Consider the following 25,196-nt stretch of genomic DNA (forward strand, 5'->3'; position numbering starts at 1 on the left):
AGGGGGACCGAAGCCTGAGCCTCACCGCCCCACCATTGTGGGGGGAGGGAGGGGGCAAAGCTAAAGCTTGAGGGCTTCAGCCCCAGTGGGGAGCTGTGTCCTGAGCCCAGCTGCTCAGAGCTGAAGCCGAAGCCTGAGCCCCACCGCCCACGGCTGAAGCCCTTGGGCTTTGGCTTCAGGCCCAGGCCTCAGCAAGTCTAATGCCAGCCCTGGCGACCCCATTAAAACAGGATCGTGACCCTCTTTGGGGTCCCAACTCAGGTTGAGAACTGTTGAATTATGGGATTTCTTCAGTGAAGATGACAGAACCAAGGAGATCACACAAATAGGGGTTAAATAAGTTGTAATAGTTTTTAAATTATGTGCTGAGTGCCTCTGAGAGCACTGTTAGTGGGGAATTAAGCAAATGAGTTCTGAACTGAATCTGTGTGTTTGCTTTGGAGGTCAGTTTTAATGGCCTACTCCATACTGCCATTGTTATACAAGAGGTGCTGAGCTCCTTTCAAAAGTGTACCAATAGCTGACTTTTTTTTTGTTTTTTTGCTTAAAACTTACACAAACCCGAACCAACTATAGAATATTCAGTACTAGAGGGATGTTACTTCTTTGACTCCCAAACAGAAAAGTCATAGCATGGAAGAAAAATAAGGAGGCTGCAGGGTCCACCAAGAAATCTATACCTCACGAAAGTACTATTTTACTGACCTCCCCATAAAAGGTTCCTTGTCCCAATATTCTTCACTTACAAAATGTTTACATAAGTGAAGGTCCAAATACTTATTCTGTATTGAAGGGAGAATGTTGTGACAAAGGGTTATACGGTACATCAGTACCATTTAATATAACCTAACACATGAACCAGAAAGCAATAAGATGCCAGAGGTACTTTGGAAAAATTACAGCCACTATCTCATACTTTACTAGTGTTCCAGGATTTACCACAGAGAAGTTTTGAGTAGGACTTTTACAAGTAAAGGTTTACTCTACTTAGTTTTACCCAGACAGTAAGCAACATGACATGCTTAAAAGAGAAAACAGTTATAAAAACTTAATTTATATCTATAATCCTAGTGGAAAATACCACCCTGACAGTGCTAATCCTTTGTCTACCAGACATATACACAGAATACGTAGCCTAACTTGGGACCACTTCTGGTAGTAGAGAGTAGTTCAGTCTCCATATTCATTCAATCTTTGACATCTCTACTCAATGCCAAAAAGCATGCTAGACAGTCAGCTGTGATAATGATTTTTGAGTAGTGGACATTCTTCCACTGTAATACTGGACTGACATCACCTAACAGAATTTATGCAGGCCACAGAACCACAATGAGATGGGAACAACTTTCAGGCATTACCAACCTGGGCTGGATTCAAACAAGTATCCTGTAGGTTAAAAGCTTTATATCCCCTTATCAATTTCCTAAGTCATCCAGCCCTCCATTAATAATTTTACCTGGGCAGTTACAGTTTAAATTTCTTTAATGCCGGTAAGAATTCTGGTTATTTTTTAAACAATGCTAACATTAATATGGCAACACATTCAGCAGCTAATACAGCTCCTAGCAGCAACAATGCATCTAAAAATCACCTTTTTAGCTGGATAAATCCCCTGGATATTTTTGACTCCTTGTGGAACTGCTGAATGTATCTGAGCCTGCTGCTGTTGCTGCTGGAGTGGTCCCTTTGTCAATGTGACCTTCCGCACTGGCTGCTGTCTCATTTCTGGAGGTTGTTGGAGGCGTTGGGGCTGGCCTTCTGGGTGCAAAAAGCCAGCATTCTCCCCCTCCTGCTGAAACCAAAACCAGAACATGCTGTTCAGTATCTGTCTACTCAATGCAAACATTCACGTCTTCCGAGACCTGCTGTGGAGAAGAACTTTGTTAGCGCACAGAGGATTAGAAGAACACAGACTTGCATATTAAAATCAAACTAATGTCTGCAAGAGAAGGGTGTACGGTACACACTTCAGCTAGGAACTATACTTAGTTAAAAAAATCCATAAAGCAAAGTAGTACAAAATACTACATTAAATTCACTGTGTTTTTAATTGTTTCCTTTCAGTAGACCGTGAAAATGTCTTATTATTTATACAAGAACCCACCTATTCATTCTTCACAATTCCAACTTTTCAGGCTATATATTTATGTTCTGCTAAACTACATTTTTTTTTTTAAGAGACATATATTCTAGACTAGAGAAGGGCAAAGCAGCCTGAACAAAGCAGGAACCAGTCTGAACCTTTACGCATCTTTCAAACCAAGCAAACCTTCCAAGACTAAAGATTGGTGATTTTTATTAAGTGCATTTTTATGCTGCCTATTTATAGCTAAAATAAGCTCCTAAGTAGTCTCCTCCCCTCTAACAATGACCAATATTAGAGTAGTTTTCTCCTCTAAGTGTTTTTATTTTTTCTCCTTAAAAAAGGATAAAAACCAGAGGTGACAAACCATGTCCCTGTCCCAACCTCTGAAGTCATATGTGGAAGCTACAGTCTTCCCAAAACAAGCTGTCTCTGTAATTCAATCTTGGGATGAGAGGAGGGTAGAAGAGAGGAGCCTTGAAGAAAAGAGTAGAAGTGTGCAGCAGCTCAGCTACTTCCACCCAAGGAACGGGTGGTTCTCTCACATGGATACATGTCCACCTTTCTCAGATCAGATAGGGCCAAGTTTACAGTCACCATACACGAGTTTTCTGAAGATTACATACAGCAAGAGGCAACATAATTGGTCTACTACGGCAACTCAGAATGCACTAGGCAGCCTCGCAATTATAAAGTGTTTCAAATGGAGGATCTAGCTTGCAATGCTATGCAGCACATTAACAGCTTAAAGGGACTCCCGTCAAAACACTCAGTATCTGTTACTGTTACAGAATAGTAGAGAAAAGGCTGCTCACCAGTAACTATGCTTGAGTATATATTGCCTCTGCAGACCCACACTTAGAATACTCATTTCCACAGAACTGTTAACTCAGAACCACTGAGAAATGCAGTGCCTGTCATGGCTGCATAAGCACCCCTCCACTGATCTGAATATTCCAGAAAACCAAGGGCCTCGCAGCATCAACTACTTAGTTTCTTTCACTGATTCGAAGAATCTACAGAAGGTCTCAAAGAAAAGGGGAAAGAGGATGGAGAGGGTGGATGAGCAGAGGTATTAAGACTTGAACAGCAGTTACTGGAAAACAGTCTCTCTCTGTTCGGAATTACCCTTGTAGATTCCCAATCTGGGAGATTGGTGCCCAACCCCTGGAGGAAGTCAGATGATTAAAGGAGAACAGCCTAATTCACCCAAAACAATCACTGCAATGAAGTACCAAGCAGGATATCATGATGCACAAATGTATACATATACACAAACTGGCTTCACAAATTTCTATGAAAAAAAAATCATGTTAATTGCCCTAAATTGTCCAATTTAGTAGAATGAACTGAGTCTTTAAACTAGAATGCGAGTAAATACAAAATCTAATCCATTTTGAAAGCATTTGTTCTCACAGTTCCCTTTCCTCCTTTTGACTTGTCACCAAAATCTATGAATAACTTGGGGAATTAACAGAAGAGTTTCATCCTAACGTGCCAGCTTCTTACTGATCAGGACAGACAACATACAAGGTTCTGGGAAGAACAACAGATCTATATAGACTGAAAGTCAGTAACTTTTTGATAACATCATGATTGAGGATTTCATCTCAAGGGATACTCTAAAAGGAAAATAATTAACTGAAACCGATAACTTGCTCACTCTTCTTACTGGTTTTATACCAGAAGGAAACATTCAAGATGAGGCAGGTTCTCTTTTCAAACTCCTCTTGTATGTTTGCTGAAATGCCTGACGAATACACTCTGATATGGGCAAAAAATTGAAGCCAATACTTCAGATTATCAAAGGTGAATTTTTTTAAGCAGCAAAAAACAAAATATTTTGGGTATCCTGAAGATCTTGAATTAAACATGATGGCAGCTAGAAAATTATGATGTCTGCATCAACACAGGAGTGAGGAACTAGGATCCTAAGATGGCTTCAGATGCCACAATCAGGACTGATGAAGCCTGATCTGGCATGCTGATGCATCATGGATATTTTAGAATCAGACAACATACACCTCTTCAACTAGGCCTGTTTAAACGACCCAGGAAAGACCAATGCTTAACTACTGGGTCCACATTTCACACAATGAAACTGACCAGACTGGTTTCAGAGCAGCAGCCATGTTAGTCCGTATTCGCAAAAAGAAAAGGAGTACTTGTGGCACCTTAGAGACTGACAAATTTATTTGAGCATGAGCTTTCGTGAGCTACAGCTCACTTCATCGGATGCATTTACAGTGGGGAGATTTATATACACACACAGAGAACATGGAACAATGGATTTATTCATACACACTGTAAGGAGAGTGACCACCAGACTGAAAGATGAATCCAAGCAATACAAAATCTTTAATGGCATGGAGTCAACCTAATGCAGCAACACAGCTTCACAATCTTGCAGAATTCTATCGCTAAAGCCCAAACAATGGGGAATTATCTAAAAATTTTACTAAGCTTAAAACTATTTAGAGAAAAATGAAAAGTTATAAAAAGAAATGAAGAAGGTGCACTAACTCAAATACACGTGAAAGCAAAAGGAAGAGAAGTGATACTCAGAACTGACCCTGGCAAAGGAGAAAGAAGGGCAGCTGGATCCAAAATTTATTTTTATAGCCTTGTTCTAAACATTTAGGATTTCCACAGGTCCCTTATGCAGCCAAATGCTTATTGCTTTTCTAGATGGCTTGGAACTCACAGTGCAGGAGTACCATGCATGTGATGAGGGAGATCTACAGCAGCAGCTTTTGAAAGAAATTTGTGTGTGCACTAAAATTATTTGAAAGCTAGAGGGCCAACAGTGCCACCCCTAGTTCATTGCAAGCAAGCAACAAGTTCTTTTTTCTTTGCATAACTATTCAAGATTTTAACTTAACATGGTATCAATAAAAAAGCAGTACTTGCGGCACCTTAGAGACTAACAAATTTATTAGAGCATAAGCTTTCGTGAGCTACAGCTCACTTCATTGGATGCATTTGGTGGAAAAAACAGAGGAGAGATTTATATACACACACAGAGAACATGAAACAACGGGTTTATCATACACACTGTAAGGAGAGTGATCACTTAAGATGAGCCATCACCAGCAGCGGGGGGGGGGGGGGGGGGGGGGAAACCTTTCATGGTGACAAGCAAGGTAGGCTAATTCCAGCAGTTAACAAGAATATCAGAGGAACAGTGGGGGGTGGGGTGGGGGGGAGAAATACCATGGGGAAATAGTTTTACTTTGTGTAATGACTCATCCATTCCCAGTCTCTATTCAAGCCTAAGTTAATTGTATCCAGTTTGCAAATTAATTCCAATTCAGCAGTCTCTCGTTGGAGTCTGTTTTTGAAGCTTTTTTGTTGAAGGATAGCCACTCTTAGGTCTGTAATCGAGTGACCAGAGAGATTGAAGTGTTCTCCAACTGGTTGGAGGGTACCCATCGCAGTGCCGCTGATTTGAAGGTATACATTGTCCCCAAATGTGAAATAGTTATGGGTTAGGACAAAGTCACAAAGTTCAGCCACCAGGTTAGCCGTGACAGTATCGGGGATACTGTTCCTGACGGCTTGTAGTCCATCTTTGTGCGGAATGTTGGTGTAGAGGGCTTCTACATCCATAGTGGCTAGGATGGTGTTTTTAGGAAGATCACCAATGATCTTCACCCATAACTATTTCACATTTGGGGACAATGTATACCTTCAAATCAGCGGCACTGCGATGGGTACCCGCATGGCCCCACAGTATGCCAACATTTTTATGGCTGACTTAGAACAACGCTTCCTCAGCTCTCGTCCTCTAATGCCCCTACTCTACTTGCGCTACATCGATGACATCTTCATCATCTGGACCCATGGAAAAGAAGCCCTTGAGGAATTCCACCATGATTTCAACAATTTCCATCCCACCATCAACCTCAGCCTGGACCAGTCCACACAAGAGATCCACTTCCTGGACACTATGGTGCTAATAAGCGATGGTCACATAAACACCACCCTATATCGGAAACCTACTGACCGCTATTCCTACCTACATGCCTCTAGCTTTCATCCAGATCCTACCACTCGATCCATTGTCTACAGCCAAGCTCTACGATATAACCGCATTTGCTCCAACCCCTCAGACAGAGACAAACACCTACAAGATCTCTATCATGCATTCCTACAACTACAAAACCCACCTGCTGAAGTGAAGAAACAGACTGACAGAGCCAGAAGAGTACCCAGAAGTCACCTACTACAGGACAGACCCAACAAAGAAAATAACAGAACGCCACTAGCCATCACCTTCAGCCCCCAACTAAAACCTCTCCAACGCATCATCAAGGATCTACAACCTATCCTGAAGGACGACCCATCACTCTCACAGATCTTGGGAGACAGGCCAGTCCTTGCTTACAGACAGCCCCCCAATCTGAAGCAAATACTCACCTGCAACCACACACCACACAACAGAACCACTAACCCAGGAATCTATCCTTGCAACAAAGCCCGTTGCCAACTCTGTCCACATATCTATTCAGGGGATACCATCATAGGGCCTAATTACATCAGCCACACTATCAGAGGCTCCTTCACCTGCACATCTACCAATGTGATATATGCCATCATACGCCAGCAATGCCCCTCTGCCATGTACATTGGCCAAACTGGACAGTCTCTACGTAAAAGAATGAATGGACACAAATCAGACGTCAAGAATTATAACATTCAAAAACCAGTTGGAGAACACTTCAATCTCTCTGGTCACTCGATTACAGACCTAAGAGTGGCCATCCTTCAACAAAAAACCTTCAAAAACAGACTCCAACGAGAGACTGCTGAATTGGAATTAATTTGCAAACTGGATACAATTAATTTAGGCTTAAATAGAGACTGGGAATGGATGAGTCATTACACAAAGTAAAACTATTTCCCCATGGTATTTCTCCCCCCCACCCCACCCCCCACTGTTCCTCTGATATTCTTGTTAACTGCTGGAATTAGCCTACCTTGCTTGTCACCATGAAAGGTTTTCCTCCTTTCCCCCCCCGCCCGCTGCTGGTGATGGCTTATCTTAAGTGATCACTCTCCTTACAGTGTGTATGATAAACCCATTGTTTCATGTTCTCTGTGTGTGTATATAAATCTCTCCTCTGTTTTTTCCACCAAATGTATCCAACGAAGTGAGCTGTAGCTCACGAAAGCTTATGCTCTAATAAATTTGTTAGTCTCTAAGGTGCCACAAGTACTCCTTTTCTTTTTTGCGAATACAGACTAACACGGCTGCTACTCTGAAACATGGTATCAATGTCTTTCTTTGGGGAGTTCAAGAGCAAATATTGCTCTCAGGTTAGTACTTGCTCAGGAGTAAGCAAGGAAAGGCTTGTAAAATGAATGTGTCTTAGTACTATTCATTTCAGTTTGTTATGGTAATAGCTGATCAAAGAGACAATATCCAAGCCAAAAAAAGGTAGCTCAAGGTGAAAATGAACAAAGTGTATGTGTTAATATGTTTATTTCACAGTTCAAATATTAGAATCGTTATTCACATCATGCTCTAAGTCTAATTCTTACATTGGACACAATCAATGTCAGCTTCTAGAAGTTCTAAATCTGAAAAACTAAGCCAGTAATGCTGATACATCAACTACACTTACTTCAGAGTAAGAACATTTGGACTTCATGCTACAAAAATAACAGATCACTTATCCCTGATGGGGATACGGCATCAACTTCAAAAATGTTTGCATACCACCTACAAAGGAAAATGTAAAACATAATACATGTGCTGGCTCCCAATTCTCCTTCCAGGGGAAACATGAAGGTACAGAAGTGGAGCTTCTAATCAGCATATTAACATTGGGAAAGGTTCTCTGGTTCACGGTAGGTAGAAGATGGTGGTGGTGTTGAATCCTACTTGATGCTGGATTCTGTAATGTCTGGGCCAGAGCAGGTAGTTGAGCTATTGAAGAATCAGGCCCACAGCTTGTAGAAGGATAAGGCTGAGATGGTAGCGTCTCTAGTGTGTCCTAATTTAACTGTTAAGTTTCTTAATTCTTGCTGATTTTTCTTGTAAACAAACATAAAAATTTGACAACTTCTTACAAATTTTCCATTTTTTTTAAACTCTTTTCACCAGCCTATTTTTTCTTTTATTAAAAGCTTATAACACCCAGGGTAAAAGAAAGGGGCTAGCAGGCCCACCCATCATTTTAACTTTTGTCCTCAAAATCTATTTTGATTTTAAAAAGTTCAGAAAAACACTTGACTTTTGGGATATGTATTTTAATACCAGATCTTGCAAAGAGATGTCTATCATTCATTTACTCTATCACAGACAATTTGATGCACAAAGTTTTGACATTTCAGTGAAATTTACACCTATTTACACAGTAATTAGCACATTGCAGTGGACCACAAATCCACTTAAATCCTATACTACAACTCCTCTTAAAACCTTTACTGAGGATTTAATTGGGATGATTTAAGTGGTGAACGGCTTCTGCCCAGGGGAGAATTTCACCCTTCGTCTAAATACCAATAATGAAAAAATATTTTCTTGAGATACTGGCTGCCCCGTAAACTCTAAAGCACAAACCATTTTTCCCCTTCACAATTTGAATCATCAAGTTTTATCCAAGGCTTGTTCCCCAATTGCTAACTTACAATCAGGTGTGAAGATTTCAGGTCGAAGCCCTGAAAAACTGGGTTTAAACGGCAATCATGACAAAAGCTGCTATGTGTAGCAAGAGTTCTATCTGTTCACCTGAAAGTCTTTGGAACATAAGTGAAACTGGTTATTTGCCAAATAAAATCTGCTCTTAAGTCACCTGACATAAAAAAAACTTAATAGTTCTAAATGCTGAATATAATTTAAAAATGAAAACTCAAAAGGAACAAGCTAGTGGATTTGGTCTATATTATGAATATTTTTTCAAACTTCTAATGCTAAAGAACATATTTGCAAAGTATTCTAAAACAGTGCAATGAATAGAAATTGTTTCAGTCATGCATGACAGTGATTTTAAAATAGATGTGTCAGATATAGATAGTGACCATATTTCAAAATGGTCACTATATGATATTTCAGTTGTTTATTTTATCAATTCTTTGCATCTTCAGAAATTTAGAAGTCATCCTGTCTTAATTGAATATAAAAATATGAGTTCTATAAAGGGAGTTTGTGGGTTTTTTTAAAGCGGGGTGCCTGAATTTAGTAAGCTACGGCATTGTACTCTATCAGGGATGTTATGACAGTTTTACAATACAGATGAAGTTTGTTTGCCACCAACATTAGCAGGACAAATTTATTTATAACAAATGCTTTAAAAATGTACTGATAAAAATGCCCATTGATACTGTCAGCGCTTCTTGCAATTTGACAGATCAAATCTTATTTTCATTCTTAAACCCCATGAAGAAGCGATATCACCAACTTGCATTCTGTAGTGAGCAAATTGATTAATCCCTCTCTATATAAATCTCAACTCTTGATTACACCTATCAGACGTTAAGCAGCATTATTCTAGAGTGACAACACTTGACAAATTCCCCAACCATTTTTCTCAGCCTTTGTGGCCCTGCTAGCTTGTATTAACCCTGATGAAAAATTAATTTTCCTTATCTTCTGCTAAACCCCAAAATCCAAATCCGCCAAACTGGCAACTCTTTCCGTAAAGGTATTATGAAAACCTCTAAAAGATTAATTGCATGTCTTCAGGTGACATTAAATTAATTTCTATACTCATGACAGACATTTGATACTCCGTACTGAGAGGACAGATAACATTGTCAGGATACACAGAAGGACAGTGGTGTAGTGTCCCAGGGCAGCCTCTTATGCATTCTCCTTTCAATAAGGCCATACTTCACTGTCACTGATCTTGCAGCCCATAGACCTCACTGCACAGGTTTCTATTAACTACTACAATGCTGTGTCTATCCATGTAATCTTTAAAAAGCTAATTCAAAAATCACCCAACAGTAAATGGATGTGCATGCTGCAAACGCACTTCACAAATCAATGTAAGTTTATTTACTTTAAGTATCACATGCATCAAAACAGAGGCAACAACAACAAAAAGAGGTTCTAATATGCTTACCTCATTCTGTGGGCCTATTTGTTTAGCATACATGATAATTCAAACAGAGCATGTGGCAAAAGATGAAATTTTAAATCTTACCCCAAAAACCTCAGAGCCCAAAATGGCCTTTGTAATTGATTTTTCTTGGGAGAAAAAAAAGTACTCCATATGCAGTTTAAGTCAGTATTTCCAGAAAAAAGTCACTTTATAGATCACAGCAGTTGAGAGAGAAAATACCTATCAGATCACTCAAGTCATCCTCCTTCAATGACAGAAGATAGTCACTATATTTTATCATATATCTACAGTATATTGGTCTCTGTGTGTAAATAGATTTTAAACCGATACTACTATTGGTTATCGTCAAAAAGACTAAAGTCCAAACAGCAGACTGTGATACTAACACAGCAGTGTGATACACAAAAATGGACACTGTAAAAACAAAGCAAAACCACTGATATCTACTCTAAAATGTAATCAGCTATCAATAGTCAGCTAATCAATAGTCCAGGACATTTATCAACAGTATTAGCAGAACAATAGGTGTTAGACAAAAAGAAACTCTTATGTACCACTTTTTATCTATAGATACTGAAAATACTTTACAAAGATGGTAAATATTTTTCCCATTTTAAAGATTGCTAAACTAAGGCATAAGGCATAATTACCAAATATCACACAAGTCAGTGGCAGAAAATCACAGGTCTTCAGACTTAAATTCAGTGTTCTCCCTGATGCTGGTCATTACTTTTTAAATGAAAGAACAGCAACAATACATTTATTGAACACAATTCCCACTTTGCTCTCTCCATCCATATTGGATCATAGCCATCTCTATTTAAAAGAGAAATTCAGTTCTGATGAGCAATCTAAGACAGAAATTAATTATCTAAGTTCCAACTATTTACTCACACACAAAAAGAAAAGTATATGCCTGGCGGACACAAGATTAGATTAAGTATGACTCAAATCAAATAACTGGGTGACCAGTCAAGCAGTCTCCATTTATATTGAAGGAACTGACCTTTTCTACTCTTATCAGAGCATTAAAGTGGATGTTTGAGGAAATGTATATTTTCTCCTTTATGATTCCTAAAATTTTGATCATGAAGCAAGCTTACTCAGAACAAATATACACACAGAGATAATACCAGAAAAAAACTGACTATTTCTATTCCCAGTATAACTGTATTCCCTTTCCAGCTCAGTACAAAAGGAGGCATGTTTCAGCCAAACTGCAGAAGGGCACTCAGTGAGCAATGATGTACTGAATACCCTGGATGCCTCCTTCAAAAGTGGGCTGAAAATTTCCTTGCTTGGCCTCTGCCTGAAAGTGTATGTTGTTGTTCATAACTGCAGAGGCTGTAGCATAGACAGGGTTAGACAACAGCGGTAAAAGGGCACGAGCCTTATCTACGCTACAGCATTAGCCATTACTATGACTGCAGTAACTGCACAAATGCTGAATTATTGCTACTTACTTTACTAGGGTAGAATCAACCTCTGAGTTATTGAGTGTTATATGGGAAATTCTCCAATAAAATGTAAATATAACTGCAAAGATACAGTAAAATCAACTAAGTTTGAAACTTGCTATGTACATAACCTTAACCGAGTTACAGTGCCTCATTTTAAAACCTACCTCCTTCCACCAAAAACAATGCACTGTTTTAAGCAATAGAAAAAGATCACTTCAGAACAAGTACACTGGGCATTTATTATTATTATTACTACTACCCTGGACTTCAGAAAAGCAGACTTTGACTTCCTCAGGGAACTGATGGGCAGGATCTCCTGGGAGAATAACATGGAGGGGGAAAGGTTTCAGAGTAGCAGTCGAGTAGTTAGTCTGTATTCTACTACTAGCAGCAGAGTAGTTAGTCTGTATTCGCAAAAAGAAAAGAAGTATTTGTGGCACCTAAGAGACTAACAAATTTATTTGAGCATAAGCTTTCGTGAGCTACAGCTCACTTCCGAAATGCATCCGAAATACTCCTTTTCTTTATGAGGGGGAAAGGAGTCCAGGAGAGCTGGCTGTATTTTAAAGAATCCTTATTGAGGTTACAGGGACAAACCATCCTGATGTGTAGAAAGAATAGCAAATATGGCAGGCAACCAGCTTGGCTTAACAATGAAATCCTTGCTGATCTTAAACACAAAAAGAAGCTTACAAGAAGTGGAAGATTGGACAAATGACCAGGGAAGAGTATAAAAATATTGCTTGGCATGCAGGAGTGAAATCGGGAAGGTCAAATCACACCTGGAGTTGCAGCTAGCAAGAGATGTTGAGTAACAAAAAGGGTTTCTTCAGGTATGTTAGCAACAAGAAGAAAGTCAAGGAAAGTGTGGGCCCCTTACTGAATGAGGGAGGCAACCTAGTGACAGAGGATGTGGAGAAAGCTAATGCTTTTTTTGCCTCTGTCTTCACAAACAAGGTCAGCTCCCAGACTACTGCACTGGGCAGCACAGCATGGGGAGGAGGTGACCAGCCCTCTGTGGAGAAAGAAGTGGTTCGGGACTATTTAGAAAAGCTGAACGAGCACAAGTCCATGGGGTCAGATGCGCTGCATCCGAGAGTGCTAAAGGAGTTGGCGGATATGATTGCAGAGCCATTGCCGAATAATCTTTGAAAACTCATGGTGATCGGGGGAAGTCCCGGACAACTGGAAAAAGGCTAATGTAGTGCCCATCTTTAAAAAAGGAAAGGAGGAGGATTCTGGGAACTACAGGCCAGTCAGCCTCACCTCAGTCCCTGGAAAAATCATGGAGCAGGTCCTCAAGGAATCAATTCTGAAGCACTTAGAGGAGAGGAAAGTGATCAGGAACAGTCAGCATGGATTCATCAAGGGCAAGTCATGCCTGACTAATCTAATTGCCTTCTATGACGAGATAACTGGCTCTGTGGATGAGGGGAAAGCGGTGGACATGTTGTTCCTTGACTTTAGCAAAGCTTTTGACACTGTCTCCCACAGTATTCTTGCCAGCAAGTTAAAGTAGTATGGGCTGAATGAATGGACTATAAGGTGGATAGAAAGCTGGCTAGATTGTCGGGCTCAACGGGTAGTGATCAATGGCTCCATGTCTATTTGGCAGCCGGTATCAAGTGGAGTGCCCCAAGGGTCCTGGGGCCGGTTTTGTTCAATATCTTCATAAATGATCTGGAGGATGGTGTGGATTGCACCCTCAGCAAGTTTGCAGATGACACTAAACTGGGAGGAGAGGTGGATATGCTGGAGCGTAGGGATAGGATACAGAGGGACCTAGACAAATTAGAGGACTGGGCCAAAAGAAATCTGATGAGATCTGAAATCTGTTCAACAAGGACAAGTGCAGAGTCCTGCACTTAGGACAGAAGAATCCTAAGCACTGCTACCGACTAGGGACCGAATGGCTCGGCAGCAGTTCTGCAGAAAAGGACCTAGGGGTTACAGTGGACGAGAAGCTGGATATGAGTCAACAGTGTGCCCTTGTTGCTAAGACGGCCAATGGCATTTTGGGCTGTATAAGTAGGGGCATTGCTAACAGATTGAGGGATGCGATCGTTCCCCTCTATTCGACATTGGTGAGGCCTCATCTGGAGTACTGTATCCAGTTCAGGCCCCACACTACAAGAAGGATGTGGAAAAATTGGAAAACGTCCAACGGAGGGCAACAAAAATGATTAGGGGACTGGAACACATGACTTATGAGGAGAGGCTGAGGGAACTGGGATTGTTTAGTCTGCGGAAGAGAAGGAGGGGGGATTTGACAGCTGCTTTCTACTACCTGACAGGGGGTTCCAAAGAGGATGGATCTAGATTGTTCTCAGTGGTAGCAAATGACAGAACAAGGGGTAATGGTCTCAAGTTGCAGTGGGGGAGGTTTAGGTTGGATATTAGGAAACACTTTTTCACTAGGAGGGTGGTGAAACACTGGAATGCGTTACCTAGGGAGGTGGTGGAATCTTCTTTCTTACCAGTTTTTAAGGCCAGGCTTGACAAAGCCCTGGCTGGGATGATTTAGTTGGGGATTGGTCCTGCTTTGAGCAGGGAGTTGGAGTAGATGACCTCCTGAGGTCCCTTCCAACCCTGATATTCTATGATTCTATGATTATTTTAGCAGAGGTAAAGAAAGCCCCATAATACATATTTCATAGAATACATGGTGTGTAGTACGCATATCTGCTATTGGGACATGTTTTTGGTTGGAGACAAGGGGTTTGTCAAGAAAAATTCTTGTTTTGGGGGTAGAACATCCATTCAAAATGCTAGGGGCTACCAGACCACAGAAGTTGGTCACTATTTTGTTTCTATAGTTGTGCAGTACGTCTTTCCAAGAAAATCTCCATGTTAGGCATTTCTATTGGAAAACTTCTATAAGTAGTTCTCCCTCCCTCTAAGTCAGTCAGCTTTTTTATCTTGATTCTTAAAGCACACATCATTGAGATATCTGAGCACCCAAATTAATATTCAGCACATTTAAAACAAAACAGAAGGAAGTACTTCTTCCCACAGTGAACAGTCAACCTGTGGAACTCATTGCCAACGGCTGCTGTGAAGGCCAAAATTATAACAGTTAAAAAAAAAAATTAGATACATTCATGGAGAATAGATCAAGGACACAACTGTATGAATGCAAGATAGTCAAGGACACAATCCTATGCTCTGAATATCCCTAAACCTCCAACTGCCAGAAGCTAGGACTAGACAACAGGGGAGGAATCAATCGTAATTGTCTGGTTCTGTTCATTCCCTCTGAAGTACCAGGTGCCGGCCACTGTCAGAAGACAGAATACTGGGCTAGACGGACCACTGGTCTGGCCCAGTATGGCTGTTATGTTCTTAGGCCATTGAAGTGAGCACAACAAGATTAACCTTTCACTTTCCCTCATTCTGTAAGATGCTTGTTTTGTTTCAAAACATGATTTTGGTGTGCTTATCATGAGTGGATAGGTCATAATAGGTTCTGAACATGCCCAGATGTATCATTCTGATCTCTTCTGTTAGGAAAAACAACGCTGCCTCCTCCTTGCAATCTTGACACTACACTAGTGGAAATGTCACTGTGGTCATTACTTTACAGAATGAAATAGTCCCACTGATAATTGAGGCTGTCGTAACATAGGACTTTCAACATGAAAACCAAAATCTTAAATGTGAACCAGCATTCAACAGAAAGCCAGTGAAGAGAGATTACTGAGATGATGTGCTTTTTTTGTTGGACTGTGCTGCTGAGGAAATAAGCTGCTATGTTCTAAACTGACTGGAGCTTCCAGGTCAGCAAGTTCATTCTTAGTTTTTCTAGTTCAATTTGTAATTCAATCCTGTAATTTAAAATTCCTAGTTCAGCTAAAGGTTTTTTTCCCCCCATTAAAGTTGGTGAGCCACTGATATATTACATGTCAACAGCAAGTACCTCTGACTGTTGATGTACTTATGCCATGAAATTGAAGTTGGATTCTCACCTGGTACTTTTTCCTTTTAAATAAAGAATAGTAAAACTTACAGGATGCTCATTTCTAGAAACTATTGACTGTGCCCCCACTTTCCTGGAGGAAAGTGCCCCCCACTTTATACCCACAAGCAATAACCCTGGTAGGCTCTTCAATAGATTGTGGTATTGATCCATAAGTAGGACTACCTAGAACCTTGGAAGAAAAGTCAATGCTTGTAAATTTAAGAGTAGTCTCTCCGAAGGAGACTCAGATAATGTCTCACTTCAAGGTAAAGTCATTCTGAGCTTTGTCTACACTGCTCCATAGTTTGGACAATGAACAGTATGAATAGCAGTGTGCACTAAAGTGCTGCACTTTAATTCCCCCACAGGGATGCTGTGGGCTTGAACTAAAAGTTTCCTAGTTTGCATTAATGTAGTCCTCTTCAGTCAAATGGGTCTTGCAGCTTTAGAGTTGCTTAGATGAACAAATCCATGCAGACTGACAATTTCTTAACCAATCCAAAACAGGAACCCAGTGCGTACCACTCTGCTGTGGCTACACAAATCTCTTCACTCAACTCTTGCAATGTTCTGCCCCAAGCTTCTAACATTATCTTTCCATGGCACTGATGGTATTCAGTTAATTAGTTCTCCATTTGTGTTTGAGTGTCTTCTAGACTCAAGGCATACCTGTATTAGTGACTAACGCCTCTAATTTCTTAAACTTTGAGCATTTTATATTAAAGCATTTCACTGCTTTTGGAGTCACTAAATTTAAATGGGACAAATCTGTATCCTTTCCCACTCCAATAATCCCATGTTGACCAATTTTCACTTTAAAGTAAGATCCCTCCTATTAGAAACGTATTTTTACTTTCACTGTGAGGTCGTTTCTCTATCATTTCCTCTTATGAAATCCAACTACTACTTGATGTTGCAATAATGTACATCAGGCCCATCACAAGAGATTGTTTTACAGTATAAAATTCCAAAATTAAACTGCAGAAGACTTTCTATTATAATTTTAAGGGAATGATGGAATCTGCGTTTACGGTACTCAATGAAAAGCCTAGTCTTACAATTGTATGTTGACATTTTGACTAAATTTTAAAGGTCTGGAGAGGAAAAGGTGAAAACTACAGGAAGCCTCAGACTGTACTCAGTTTGATAAGAGGAAACATTTTATTTTGCATATACTTTAAGTTATATGAAGTGAAATTAGTTTCAAATTTAACCTGTTAAACATGGATTCCTTTTAGTCAGGATTTGATGGCTAGACTTTCTTAAAGTGCTATCTAGTTCTCCTCTTGTTCTTGCCCTCACCTACCTTTATGCCCTGGTCTCCTCCTGCATTGCCTTCCATCAAGTCCTCCTTTGCCCGTGTGTGACTTCATGTCTCCTTTCATACAACCCCAATAAGAGGTGCATCTTCCAATTAATATCCTTACCCTCATCTCTAAAAATTTCTGAAAATCATGACGTATTCCACCTCAGTTAACCATATCAATCTATGCCCCAATGGCACCTATATAGTTTTTAAAGTTTTGCAGCGACCTGTGCCTTTAGACTTTACCTTTATAGAGCAAGAATTCCAGTGGGTTTTTTAGTAGGGAACATTCTAATTTGACAAATATTGCTAGACTGAAATTTTACAAATACTGGAAGTAGATTTTAATCCGAGTTTAATCTGACTGAGTTTTAATCTCCTTGATGTTTAGATTAGTGCACCTTTTCAGGTGTCAGTCTTTTTGCACTGTCTTTAAGTTGTAAGTGTGAAAAAAGAGACATTAAAATCCAATATAAAATGCTGGCCGTAACTCATGAAAATCTAAGACTTAACTTTTAATCCAAACAGAACATAGTTACTTATACAAAAGGCCCACTAGTGCAGATCTCCACACAGACAAAGAGTGGTGTATTCTTGGTCCAGCGTAAGAGTCAGCATTTTTAGGCCACAGAGGCTGAGACGTATCACTTTGAGCAAGGAAGACCAGTCTCTGGTTAGGGAGAGATCACCCAATAATAATAAAAGATGACTGAGTGGTACAATAATGATTTTAAAACATCATGCAATGCCAACAGAACTTCAGACCAATCAATGGACATGTCTAACATGCACAGTTTGTATAACCTTTTAACACTTACGACATATAGAGCTAGCAGGGTACAAACCTGCTCCCTTATGGCCAGGATCATTCCTGCTCTATGACATTGGTTTTACAGATTTCAACTGCACTAGATATTTTTTTTGAAGTATCTATTATGCCTGCCTACAAATATCCATTTATTACTGTATTTCCTCCCAACAAGTACCAATTCAAGATCTTATCCTGTCTGAATCCTCTCGTGTTCTTTATCTAGTATTGAGATCAGGCCTCTGATTGAACCAGACAAATCTAAGACTTTTTCTCATGGACAGCACGATAATAATATGCTGATCTTGTGTATCCAAGACCCATTGAAGTGATGTCCTGAAGATATGCAGCAAAGTAAGACTGAAGCTACATAAGCTATGCCAACAGAGGTGTTGCAGCTCTGCAAAAAAGCAAAGCCCTGATATCAAATATATCCGCTGAACACTTAATCCCACTGTCTCTTCAAGTCCTAAAGATCAGACTGACTAAATTTGGCAAGCATATTTGGACTACCAAGACTGAAAGGGAATAATTAAAATAGAAAACCACTCACATAGGCATTCCTCCTTGCTCATCTAGAGGCACAAAAGGAAGGGTTGGCCTTAAAGTGTTTGAGGATCTAGGATTCTGGTAAAAATGACAGCTGTGACATGGAATCAATAAGGATAAATCCTACCATTAACCCCTTGCATCACACCACTAGTCCCTGATATGGCATGCAATACATTCCAGTATCTGACATACAGGAAGTGTTAATCATCTTCGGCTTTTTTTTTTTTTTTTTTTTGAGGCTTGCCAGGCACATATTGGAGCATCTACTGCAGGAGAGGGCAAACTGCGGCCTGAGGGCCAGATCCGGCCCCTCAGGGCTTTCGAGCTGGCCAGCGGGATTGCCAGCCCTGTGGCGCAGTGGAGCTAAGTCAGGCTCCCTGCCTGCCCTGGCCCCGCACCGCTCCCGGAAGCAGCCAGCACCACATCCCTGGGAGAGGGCTCTGTGCGCTGCCCTCACCTGCAGGCACTGCCCTCCACAGCTTCCACTGGCTGGAAACGGGGAATTGTGGCCAATGGGAGCTTCGGGGGTGGTACCCACAGGCGAGAGGAGCCACTGCTGGACATGCTGGCCACTTCCGGGAGCAGTGCGGGGCCAGGGCAGGCAGGGAGCCTGACTTAGCCCCACTGCCACCCCAGAACAGCTCAAGGTAAGCGGCACCAGGCCGGAGCCCGCACACCAAACCCCTCCCGCACCCCAACCCCTGTCCTGAGCTCCCTAGTCCCCTGCCGCACCCCTCTTGCACCCCAACCCCTGCCCTGAGCTCCCGCCACATCCCTTACCTCTCCTGCATCCCAACCCCCTGCCCTGAGCCCCCTGCTGCACCCCTCCTGAATCCCAACTCCCTACCCTGAACCCCCTCCCGCACTCCGCACCCCCTCCTACACAGCAACCTTCTGCCCTGAGCCCCCAACCCCATGCTGAGCCCCCTGCTGCACCCCACACCTCTCCTGCACCCCAACCCCTTGCCCTGAGCCCCTTCCTGCACACCACACCCCCTCCCACAACCCACACTCCCTCCTGCACACCAATCCCTTGCCCCAGCCCTACATTCATGGCCCTGCATACAATTTCCCCACCCAGATGTGGCCGTTGGGCCAAAAAGTTTGCCCACCCCATATCTACTGTGTCAGAGACACTGGACAGCAAGTATCTTTTTTCTTTTTTCTTTTTTTTTTTTTTTAAAGATACTTAATTGGAAAATATTGCAATTTCATGAAATCTTCTTGAAAAAGATTCATCCTATGAGTGTGAACCGTAGTCATAGCCACTTTGACAGCCCATCTTATTTTATTCAGAGATGAAGGGATATTGCATACCTGGAATCAGATACCCTAACACCTAGTAAAGTAAAGGGCTTGCTGCACACAAAATAAAGACTCACACTGGGGTATGTTCTTGCTCAACAGCAGGAGATACTGTTCTCTGAAAGCAATTTTGAATCAAGAAAACTGACAACTTCTTAACAAGGGAAATTAAATTTGACACAGCTGCTTTGAGAGTAAATAAAACCCATCATTAGCATATAATGTCACTCTAATAACTGTTCTACCCACCATGGTATCAGTGAGCAGTCTAATGAGCAGACAATTTTTGCCAACAGCTCTGGTGCAAAGTGAAACCGGTTTAGATCAAAGGTGGTATGAGCATGATCTCAGTCCATTCCCTGTTAGATAACTGTTTACTTTACATTATTCAGTACTATTGCTAGTCTGCTGAAAGAGAGGACTTTTCAAGTGTGTACTGACATACATTGGCACAGCGGTGTAGAGTAGCCTACACAGTGCCTAACCAGTATCCATCTCACCATTCCATGGCCATTAAAGACTTCATCTGCACAAAAAATTAAAGAGAAAGGGAAATGGGTATAAACAATCTGTAGTTTTGACAGCAGCAGAGAGGCTACTATACTGCAGAATCAAGTCACTGCTTACAGATAAAAGAAGCCAAAGCATATTCTAGTGGCTGACAGCAGGGAAGTGAGGCAAACCTAATTTAGACTGAGGAAGGAAGATTAAGGAGTAAGTGTTCTTTTAAAAAAATAGTACCTGGGCATCTCAAAAGTCTGGTAATAAGTGGTGTATGCTGCAGTACTAAAAAAACAGAATTATAAAACATTATAATCCTTACAGGGCTCTGATAAACTTGTTAATCTTTAATATACTGAGCAAAATACAATATACAAAATAGACCAGATTGCCCCCCTGCTACTGAGATTTTCCTTTTTCACTGTTTTCAGAGTAGCAGCCGTGTTAGTCTGTATTCGCAAAAAGAAAAGGAGTACTTGTGGCACCTTAGAGACTAACAAATTTATTAGAGCATAAGCTTTCGTGAGCTACAGCTCACTTCATCGGATGCATTTGGTGGAAAAAACAGAGGAGAGATTTATATACACACACACACAGAGAACATGAAACAATGGGTTTATCATACACACTGTAAGGAGAGTGATCACTTAAGATAAGCCATCACCAACAGCAGGGGGGGGAAGGAGGAAAACCTTTCATGGTGACAAGCAGGTAGGCTAATTCCAGCAGTTAACAAGAATATCAGATGAACAGTGGGGGGGTGGGGTGGGAGGGAGAAATACCATGGGGAAATAGTTTTACTTTGTGTAATGACTCATCCATTCCCAGTCCTATTCAAGCCTAAGTTAATTGTATCCAGTTTGCAAATTAATTCCAATTCAGCAGTCTCTCGTTGGAGTCTGTTTTTGAAGCTTTTTTGTTGAAGTATAGCCACTCTTAGGTCTGTGATCGAGTGACCAGAGAGATTGAAGTGTTCTCCAACTGGTTTTTGAATGTTATAATTCTTGACGTCTGATTTGTGTCCATTCATTCTTTTACGTAGAGACTGTCCAGTTTGGCCAATGTACATGGCAGAGGGGCATTGCTGGCACATGATGGCATATATCACATTGGTAGATGCGCAGGTGAACGAGCCTCTGATAGTGTGGCTGATGTGATTAGGCCCTATGATGGTATCCCCTGATAGATATGTGGACAGAGTTGGCAACGGGCTTTGTTGCAAGGATAGGTTCCTGGGTTAGTGGTTCTGTTGTGTGGTGTGTGGTTGCTGGTGAGTATTTGCTTCAGATTGGGGGGCTGTCTGTAAGCAAGGACTGGTCTGTCTCCCAAGATCTGAGAGAGCGATGGCTCGTCCTTCAGGATAGGTTGTAGATCCTTGATGATGCGTTGGAGGGGTTTTAGTTGGGGGCTGAAGGTGATGGCTAGTGGCGTTCTGTTGTTTTCTTTGTTGGGCCTGTCCTGTAGTAGGTGACTTCTGGGTACTCTTCTGGCTCTGTCAATCTGTTTCTTCACTTCAGCAGGTGGGTACTGTAGTTGTAGGAATGCATGATAGAGATCTTGTAGGTGTTTGTCTCTGTCTGAGGGGTTGGAGCAAATGCGGTTATATCGTAGCGCTTGGCTGTAGACAATGGATCGAGTGGTATGATCTGGATGAAAGCTAGAGGCATGTAGGTAGGAATAGCGGTCAGTAGGTTTCCGATATAGGGTGGTGTTTATGTGACCATCGCTTATTAGCACCGTAGTGTCCAGGAAGTGGATCTCTTGTGTGGACTGGAGAACACTTCAATCTCTCTGGTCACTCGATCACAGACCTAAGAGTGGCTATACTTCAACAAAAAAGCTTCAAAAACAGACTCCAACGAGAGACTGCTGAATTGGAATTAATTTGCAAACTGGATACAATTAACTTAGGCTTGAATAGAGACTGGGAATGGATGAGTCATTACACAAAGTAAAACTATTTCCCCATGGTATTTCTCCCTCCCACCCCACCCCCCACTGTTCCTCTGATATTCTTGTACCAGTCCACACAAGAGATCCACTTCCTGGACACTACGGTGCTAATAAGCGATGGTCACATAAACACCACCCTATATCGGAAACCTACTGACCGCTATTCCTACCTACATGCCTCTAGCTTTCATCCAGATCATACCACTCGATCCATTGTCTACAGCCAAGCGCTACGATATAACCGCATTTGCTCCAACCCCTCAGACAGAGACAAACACCTACAAGATCTCTATCATGCATTCCTACAACTACAGTACCCACCTGCTGAAGTGAAGAAACAGATTGACAGAGCCAGAAGAGTACCCAGAAGTCACCTACTACAGGACAGGCCCAACAAAGAAAACAACAGAACGCCACTAGCCATCACCTTCAGCCCCCAACTAAAACCCCTCCAACGCATCATCAAGGATCTACAACCTATCCTGAAGGACGAGCCATCGCTCTCTCAGATCTTGGGAGACAGACCAATCCTTGCTTACAGACAGCCCCCCAATCTGAAGCAAATACTCACCAGCAACCACACACCACACAACAGAACCACTAACCCAGGAACCTATCCTTGCAACAAAGCCCGTTGCCAACTCTGTCCACATATCTATTCAGGGGATACCATCATAGGGCCTAATCACATCAGCCACACTATCAGAGGCTCGTTCACCTGCGCATCTACCAATGTGATATATGCCATCATGTGCCAGCAATGCCCCTCTGCCATGTACATTGGCCAAACTGGACAGTCTCTACGTAAAAGAATGAATGGACACAAATCAGACGTCAAGAATTATAACATCAAAAACCAGTTGGAGAACACTTCAATCTCTCTGGTCACTCGATCACAGACCTAAGAGTGGCTATACTTCAACAAAAAAGCTTCAAAAACAGACTCCAACGAGAGACTGCTGAATTGGAATTAATTTGCAAACTGGATACAATTAACTTAGGCTTGAATAGAGACTGGGAATGGATGAGTCCATACACAAAGTAAAACTCTTTCCCCATGGTATTTCTCCCTCCCCCCCCACCCCCCACTGTTCCTCTGATATTCTTGTTAACTGCTGGAATTAGCCTACCTGCTTGTCACCATGAAAGGTTTTCCTCCTTCCCCCCCCTGCTGTTGGTGATGGCTTATCTTAAGTGATCACTCTCCTTACAGTGTGTATGATAAACCCATTGTTTCATGTTCTCTGTGTGTGTGTGTATATAAATCTCTCCTCTGTTTTTTCCACCAAATGCATCCGATGAAGTGAGCTGTAGCTCACGAAAGCTTATGCTCTAATAAATTTGTTAGTCTCTAAGGTGCCACAAGTACTCCTTTTCTTTTTCACTGTGTGGCACATGGAACAAAGTAATATAGATTTAGCTTTCTGACAAACTATTAAAAAATTCATTAACCATCTTGATCAGAGTTAAAAAGCTAACTGTAACACTCGCTTTCATTTTTCTATAGTTTGAAAAAAAAAATATTCCATGGTGGCAAGGAAAAGCAACTACATTGCATGCACAGACAGCCTGTTCTATGCTGATGATCCTGAAGATATTAAGTCAATTTTCAGGGGACAAGAGCAAGTCTACATAGCACACAATGCAGCAGGAATGACACATGTACTTAATGTGGCTAAATCTGATGGCAAGCAACATTAGTGTATAATCGGTAAAAAAAAAATAAGTCACTTATGGTTTGCTGGAAAAAGAGAACATTAAGAAAACAAACTGTTTCATGACACTTGCTACATTGGGCACTGAATCATTTACCTTAGAGACCACCTCTAATGCATTGGTGGCTGGGGTTGTAGCTTGATATTGTTTTGTTTTACCAGATCAGAAGAAAAGTTGGGGCCGACTGCTTTTGTTGAATTACAAAGAATAAAATAAGCCAGTCACACTAATTGCAGGCCAATGGGATTCCTGAAAGCATGATTATATTTTTATTTAGTCTAACAGAATGGATTACCTACAACTTCTGGTATTTCCTCCTTCTACTGGACTAAAGTTACTACCAATGTCTGAAGAAAAAGTCATCCTCCACTCTAACCAGATCCTCATTAGTCATATTCTTTCTATTATGCAAATATATTTATTTAAAAAATGTTAAGAGGACCTTTACAGTCACTGTGTAATTATACAATTTGAAACACGTTGGAATTATCTGTAATTCAATAAAATCCTTATGAAAAGTAGTCACCTTTAATACTTAAGTCTCTCTAGCATTTTAATTGCCTCTTTCCTTTTAAAAAACACCAACAGTGATATCTGTCGCCCTTTGCATATGTATACTGTGCTCCTTACCAAGGTATCTGAGCACCTAAGACTACATTTTGGACTACTTATTTGCTAAACTCTATTACTTAAAAAAATCAGATTCTGAGAGAAGAGTGTGAAGCAACTTCTGTAACTGAGGTCCTGTTCATCCTCTGCTAACAAAACTCAAAATGTCCACCTGCTTGTTGCTCAGTGCAGTTCTAGTGGTTTCCTCAATTAGCGTATAGATTTCTTTCAGATTGCTCCTCTCCTAAAAGGTATCGAAAGATTTTTATATTTAAATATTTTTGCCCAAGGCAAAGCAGGGACCAGATCTCTCTGGGAAAATCTTGTAGTTAGACCCTCTGAATTCTCAGCTTATTCGGCACTCCAATTTTTTTCCAATAATGGAAAAACAAATTTAATATAGATCAGTGGTTTTCAATCTGTGATCCGTGGACACCTGGGGGTCTGCAGACTATGTCTAATATTGCCAAAGGGGTCCACCGTACCTCCGTTCAAAATTTTTTAGGTGTCCGCAAATGAAAAAAGGTTGAAAACCACCGATATAGTTATTTGCTGGATGAATATAGAAAAACATTGCAAATATATGCTACCAGGACTACCACCAGTGCTCAGGAGCCAATGTAGACAATGGACCCCTTGTCAGAAGATAAGCAAATCTGATTTAGACACAAAAGTGAAATGGTGGCATTATCAATCTAGTCCCTAGAAGAAAATTTACTCTCCCACTCTCCCAAATTCTGTTTATATCACAGTTCTACAATGTGGTTCTCAAACAAAAAAAAGGCTGCCCACACAGTTCAGGAAAATATGCTTCACCATGCTTAAACACGACTGGCTGCTAGTATGGTTTCAACTGCAATATGGACAGGGCAT

General features: G+C 41.1%; 1 protein-coding gene across 5 annotated transcripts in view; it reads right to left on the bottom strand.

Annotated features, from left to right (window-relative positions):
- The window catches only part of RBM33 (RNA binding motif protein 33), a 152,622-nt gene that overhangs the window by 34,245 nt on the left and 93,181 nt on the right, over positions 1 to 25,196 (bottom strand). For 3 of the 5 annotated variants that reach the window (XM_038388524.2, XM_038388527.2, XM_038388526.2), the window contains exon 16: positions 1,592 to 1,792. In XM_038388524.2, coding sequence (XP_038244452.1) covers positions 1,592 to 1,792 — 201 coding nt within the window. The remainder of the gene's footprint in view (positions 1 to 1,591; positions 1,793 to 25,196) is intronic. The other 2 variants (XM_038388525.2, XM_043509648.1) reach the window with 1 other exon arrangement.

This window comes from Dermochelys coriacea, chromosome 2 (assembly GCF_009764565.3).
Source record: "Dermochelys coriacea isolate rDerCor1 chromosome 2, rDerCor1.pri.v4, whole genome shotgun sequence".
Lineage (NCBI taxonomy): Eukaryota > Metazoa > Chordata > Testudines > Dermochelyidae > Dermochelys > Dermochelys coriacea.